A 6,890-nucleotide genomic window follows, 5' to 3' on the forward strand; every position below is an offset into this window, starting at 1 on the left:
ACAGAACTGAGAATCCAAGAAAAAACCCTCAGTTTAGGCAACTGAATCAAAAAGAATGCCAAGACAATGCAACAAAGAATAATAGTCTTTTCAACAAATGATGCTGAAATAACCTGATATCCTAATATAAAAGAATAAATTGGATTCCTTCTACATACCATATAAAAATATGAAATAAAAATGAATTAATAGCTTCCATTATAAAAGTTAAAATAAACTTTTTAGAAGAAAACACAGGTGTAAATCTTCATGACAGTGTATTAGACAATGGTTTCTCAGACCTAACACCAAAACACAAGTAACCAAAGAAAAAACAGACAAATTGGACTTCATCAAAGTTTAAAACTTTGTGCTTCAAAGAACAATATCAAGAAAGTGAACAGACAACCCACAGAATGGGAGAAAACGTTTGTAAATAATTTATCTAATAGAGGTCTACTATGTAAAATATATTAAGGATTCTTATAACTCAAAAATTGAGACTACTCAATTCAAAAATGAGCAAAAGACTTGAATACATATTTCTCCAAAGATATACAAGTGACCAACAACCTGATGAAAAGCTGGCCAACATCATTAGTCATTAGGGACATGCAAATTAAAACCACAATGAGAAAATTGACAAAATTGCAAGCAGAAATTAACAAATGCCAATTACAATGGGAAGTTTAAACATACCTCTGAAGTAACAAATTTAATGAGAATTTAGACTTGAACACAATTAACAAATTTAATACAATAGGCTAATTTATAACCTTACAACTAATAATTATAGCATTTGGAATCTTTTCGATCACAAACAGGATGTTTAGAAAAATTGGACATATATGCTAAGGCATAAAGAAATTCTTAAGAAATATGACATTGATGTTATACATACCACATAATCTGATAATGATAAAATTAGAAATCATAAAAACATAAAAAAAGCTAATGTATTTGGAAGTTAAAATAATTTAAACTATTTCAAGAGTTGAAGAAATAAAAATGAAAATTATGAATCATTTAGAATGAATTCTATATAGTTTGATGTAATATGAAAGTGCATAAATAAGTACAATTTAAAACTTGTAGGGTGCAATTAAGGCAATAAATAAAATTTATGGTTTAAATTATATGTATGAAAAGAGAATGAAAATTAATGTTTAAAGTGTTCATCTCAAAGATCGAAATAGTAGAATAAACACAAGAAAAAGAAAGAAACCAAAAAGAGGTAATAACTGGTAAAAGAAAACACATAAAATTAGAAACCCATTCTTTTAAAACACTAAGAATCAAACCTCTAATAAGATTAATAAGGAAAAAACAGTGCATATAAAATAATTTTATACATGCAAAAGGAGAAAAAGAGCAAACAGAGCAGAGATTTTAAAATTACAAGAGGATGTTATAAGAAATGTATGGTAATACATTGAAAATACTAATAATGAACTGGACAATTCTTAGCCTCAAAACTGACTCAAGAGGGAAAACAACTGAAGAGTCCAATAAGCATTAAGGAAAATAAGTAATCAAAAAAACCTAGACTCAAAGCAACACCAATTCCAAACTTTTGCAGAAACAGAAGAAGAGGGGAAAGCACACCAAGTTTAAAATTTGCAAAATAAAATATAAGAGAGTACCTTTAAAGATGTGGTACATATATACAATGGAATACTACGCAGCCATAAGAAAGGATGAAATATTGCCATTTGGGACAACATAGATGGATCTTGAGAGTATCATGCTAAGTGAAATAAGTCAGACAGAAGAGAGCAAGAATCAAATGATTTCACTCATATGTGGGATATAAAAGAGGAAGCAACAAATGAATAAACAAAACAAACTTATACAGAGAACAGTGTGATGGGGAAAGGGCTGTAAGGGGAGGACAAAGAGGATAAAGGGAGTCAAATATATGATGACAAAAGAATGCAAGGTATAGATGATGTATTACAGAATTATACACTTGAAATGCATATAATGTTATTAACCAATGTCACCCCAATTAACATGTTTAAAAAAGAGAATATCTTTAATATAATTTTACATGGAAAGATTTTTTTAAATAATATAACAAAAAGAATAATCCTTAAAAGAACCTAAGTAATTTATAGCAGAGAGAAAACACAATACTTTTAAACACTGAAAACATACTCACCCAAACTACTAACAAAAGAAATGCAAATTACAATTCTACACGATACCATGTTATAGCCATTAGATTTGCATAAAATTAACTAGTGCAAGGAGATATTTCTGTGTGGAAACATAATACTGGTACGACCATTTGGGAAGGCATTTGGGCAACAGCAGTAAAGTTGAAAATACATCTTATGACTCTGCAATTCCACTTCTGGCTATATAAACTAAAGGACTCTTCCATATGTAAACAGATTTAGTAGTGTGTAAACTATAGGGATTTTTTTTTTGGGGGGGAAGGGTGAACACAAACAATTACTATTAAAGAAATGGATAAATTTTTATATTTATTCAAAGCATTAGTAGCGAAGTAAAAATAATGAATTAGAACTTCACATAATAATCTTGATAAATCTCAACAAAATGAGAAAAAAGTAAACTGCAAAAGTTACTTGTAATATACCATTTAAAGTTTAAAACATACAACAGATATATAATATAGAGTAAAAGCACAAAAACATGTATTACAGCTTTAGAATAATGGTTAATTCTGAGATGTGAGTAAGGAGAATAGGATGAAAATACATTAACTTTATCTGCACGTTTAATTCCTTTTAAGAAAAGTAAATAGGGAAACATGCTAACATCTGTCATTTAACTGCTAAATGTGTTTATTAAATTTAGATATTAGAATATAAAAATTGCTTTAAATTATCTTCTATACTTTCATATTTGAAACACTACACAATTTAAAAATACAAAGAATTAGGTAAATGATGAAATTAATTATAAAAGTTTAAAAACTGTATGGACATGCATTCATCATGAAACATGCTTAATGTTTTTCTCTCCTTGATTAAAAGAGATGCCCATTGTAGAAAACTACAGATATGGATAAAGGTTGGCGGGGCGGGAATCACCTTTAATCTCACCACTCAGAAACGACTATTACCATTTTAGTTTCTGTCAACAGTTCAGTGTATCATAGTTCAGTGAATTTTTAACACAATTGAAATAATTTTATAAAACTACTTTTGCATCATACTTATTTTACACTTGAAGATACATACTTTCTCTAAATTGTTAAGCAATTCTTTATAAATAATATTTTTAAATACCTGAGATATTCGGTCACATGGAAAACCTAATAATTTTTTAAACTTTTATTTTACTATTTGAGCAAATGTTCAAAAGGATGGTCTAATTTTTTAAATTTTAAATAAAGCAAGGATGAATGTCTTTGTGCATAAATCTGTCTACATTTCTAATTTTAAAGTAAATTCTGAAAATACTTGCTACAGAGACATTTATAATAATTTATAATGGTATATAAAAATACTTGCATTTCTGTTGCTCCAATAGTGTCCTAGACTAGATTATCATTCAACAAAATTTTTGCTAGGAAATCAATGGTATCCAATTGTTCTTGTAATTTGTACTTTTGCATTGGAACTGACAGTATTCACATAATTATTAGCTTATTTATTTTATATCTTGTATAAATAGCTTTTCCAGATTTTTTCCAAATATTTATTTTTATGAGTTCTTTAAATATTTAAGATTATTAGATTATTATCCCCCGTACTATTCATTATAAATATAATGCCCAATGTGAGGTCTGACTTTTAATTTTGTTGGTTGACATTCAAATATCATATTTTTATGTAAATATATCAACATTTTATTTGGAATTATCTTTATTTGCTCTTTACCTTAGAAAATTTGATAATAATTAAGCTTTTAAAATCCATTATGTTTCCTTTTTTTCTGTTGCCATAAACCTTCCTTGCTCACTGTCTACCCTAAATAATGGTGGCAAGCTAAAAACCCTAAGACCCTACCTAAACTCTTCCCTTTCAAGTAAGCAGAGGAATCAATATTATTAGGCCAAGTAAGTGGAGGGGGCAGTCCTTTCTCTGGCCTTGTCACTCCTATGACCATCAGTGCATGCTCCCTGATAGCAACTTTAAAACCTTGGGTTAAAACATGACTCTTGCTGTCTGTCCAGGCTTTAATAGAAGTTCAAACCTACTTCTTCTTTCCAGAATCACCGTCACATATATAATTTGATACCTGATGAGGTTTAAATAAGATAATATACTCGAGAGTACACTGTAAACTGCAAAATGCTATATAAATATTATTCTGAAAAAAGTTAACAATAATAGCAGGAGGGAAAGAATTAACAAAAAGTTTTTAAAATTTTGCTATGGAAGAAATAACAACATGAGACAAAAATAATTCACTAGAAATCTCACCGAAGATCAAGACCAGCTTCTTTCCACAGTAAATCCATCAAGCGCAGCATTTGGAGTGTCAACATATCCTGTCGTAAATCTAAGGGGAAAAACCCTGCTTTATTATAAATGCTTTTCATTTTATGACTACTAACATTAATTCAAAATTAGCTAATTCAGCTAGAATTAGCTAAAACCGTTGACAAATACTGTGCTTATTTTTTCCCAAAATTTCAATGCTGATCATATTTGTAATGTTAAATACTAGGTTTGTTGATTAACAAAGCCCTGTAACACTATTTCAGAAATTAAGTATAAAAATATTTTAACTGTTTACAATGTGTAAGCTATTATACTATTTGTATGGATACTGTAACACTGTTCTAACACAGTAATGCTGTATTACAGAATCCACATAAATTCGCAATGTTAATTTTTTTTCCTTCTTGTTTAAAGATGCACAGGAAGTTCTTAAAAATCACATAAGTAGTAATTGCATGATGAGTTCATAAAATAGTAATAGTTTATTTTGTTTATGATTTCCAAGCATAATTCTGAGGTAACAGAGGCTGTGAAAAGTAGTGACTTCCACATAATGACATTCATACAGTCAAGTGGTGTTAAATGTCTGGCAAAACACTACAAGATCTTTTAAAAATAGTTGTAAGTATATATTATGGTAAGCACATTTACTTATGTTAGTTCACTTAATTCCTTTTAAGAATCCCAACATATAGATGCTATAATCTTCATGGACACAAAGAACCTGAAGCTCAATTAATTTCGCCTGACTTGCCTTTAGTCACACAACTAGCAAATGTTAGCAGTCATGGCTACCTTCTGGTTGGTATGGTTACTTCAGAGGTATTTCCTTTATAAAATATGGGTCAGTAAGATATTTTATTAAAATACAAAACTATGGCAGAAATATCAAAATTATTATCACTGAAATAAGATATATGAACACATTATTGAAAATGCTCTGTTGTATGTCACAAGCTTTTCACGAAAGGAATAGACAGACTTTGTATTTTGTAGGAAAAAAGGAGTTTTATTAGAACAATGTAGGTAAGTAAGCTGTAGAAGTCAATTTCCAAAAGGGAAAGAAGGGCTAAATTTAGAACATGCTGAATTCAACCTTATGACCATTGATAGCTACCGATACTGGTTGCCATTGTGACACATTTACATATTACCTTTCAGATAAAGTAAATTGACAACAAATGAAGAAATACTAAGGAAATTGGCACTGTAAAAACCTCAGTACATACCATCACCATTTTTAAAAATCACTCCGACTGAATCCTCACCAAACACCTTGTTGTTGTACACCAGCCACAAAGGCTTCATTTTAGAATCCATGTATTTACACTTTTCAACACTGAAATCAAACAAGGGGAAAATTAGCCCACTTCAATTTAAAGATATGGCAAGACTATAATTTTGCCATGACAGACTAGGCTTGGGAGAACCCCTTAACTGTTCCAGTCTGCAGAAGTCAGAACTAGAACATTTTCTCTTGATAGAAAAGAAACCAGGATGACAGCCTTGGTTGACATGTAGTGATGCCATATGGGCTGGACTGAAAACCTAGGTTTGCTCTTCTCACTACCTACATTTAAAATTCCTCCTTTTCTTTCCTATTCTTCCTTAACTTCATGTTGTTATATATAGTCAATAACAGAATATATTATTGGATTAAAATTAGGATTATTAAGAGTTCATTCTTCATTTCTTTAAAAGGGATCAGTTTTAAATACTGAATGCACATTATTGCTTTTCCATTACTACTTCTGTAGAAAATGAAAAAGTGGGAAATAATTTTCCATATTCATTCAAGATCTCATTTTGAAATAAACGTTAATTAGTAAATAATTTTAAAATAAGTTAATTAGTAAATGATGGTTGCCAATATTTTGCTTACATAGGATTTTCAACTCTTAGAAACCAGTAATAGAAAACAAATTCCATACAACTGAAAGGAAATTAACTTGTAATACCTTTCACTAACCCAAGAGGTAAATTTAGCTAGCAGACATACATCCTATTGAACACAAAAAATCAACTTGAGGACTTTAAGATTTCTCTTCTTTAATTACATTCCACTTACTGGGCTAACAGCTGGCTCTATTCCTCCCCCAAGGCAGTCACTTAGAAATCTTTTCTTTATTGCTATTTTCATGGGCGATTCAGTGAGCACAGCACAGACAGTCACTTACTAGAGTTCTGAGAGGATGACACATGGGTTCAGAGGTGACTGCAGGTCAGAGAGGGCTTCCCGGTAAGCATTCTGTTTTAAACAAGTGTGCATGGCCTCTTTCCCTTTGGCTCTGTTTAGCTTCATTGCATTCAGTTTGATTAAACTATTTAAAGTTTTTAACTTATTGAGTGCTTCAACCTGAAAAATAAGTTTCCCCACCACCAAAATTCATTTACGGTTAAAAATAATATAAAGTACTAAAATATCATGTGATCATATTAATCAATAACCACTCTCCACTCCCAGCACACACGCGCATGCGCGCGCACGGC

General features: G+C 30.3%; 1 protein-coding gene across 3 annotated transcripts in view; it reads right to left on the reverse strand.

Moving 5' to 3' along the window:
• PIK3CB (phosphatidylinositol-4,5-bisphosphate 3-kinase catalytic subunit beta) overlaps positions 1-6,890 on the reverse strand; it is a 174,216-nt gene that overhangs the window by 16,624 nt on the left and 150,702 nt on the right. For all 3 annotated transcript variants that reach the window (XM_039837280.1, XM_039837279.1, XM_039837278.1), the window contains 3 exons: positions 6,578-6,756; positions 5,630-5,739; positions 4,380-4,458 (listed from right to left, as the gene is read on the reverse strand). In XM_039837280.1, the coding sequence (XP_039693214.1) occupies positions 4,380-4,458; positions 5,630-5,739; positions 6,578-6,756 (368 nt within the window). The remainder of the gene's footprint in view (positions 1-4,379; positions 4,459-5,629; positions 5,740-6,577; positions 6,757-6,890) is intronic.

This window comes from Pteropus medius, unplaced genomic scaffold (genome assembly GCF_902729225.1).
Source record: "Pteropus medius unplaced genomic scaffold, Ma_sr-lr_union100, whole genome shotgun sequence".
NCBI classification, from domain to species: Eukaryota; Metazoa; Chordata; class Mammalia; order Chiroptera; family Pteropodidae; genus Pteropus; species Pteropus medius.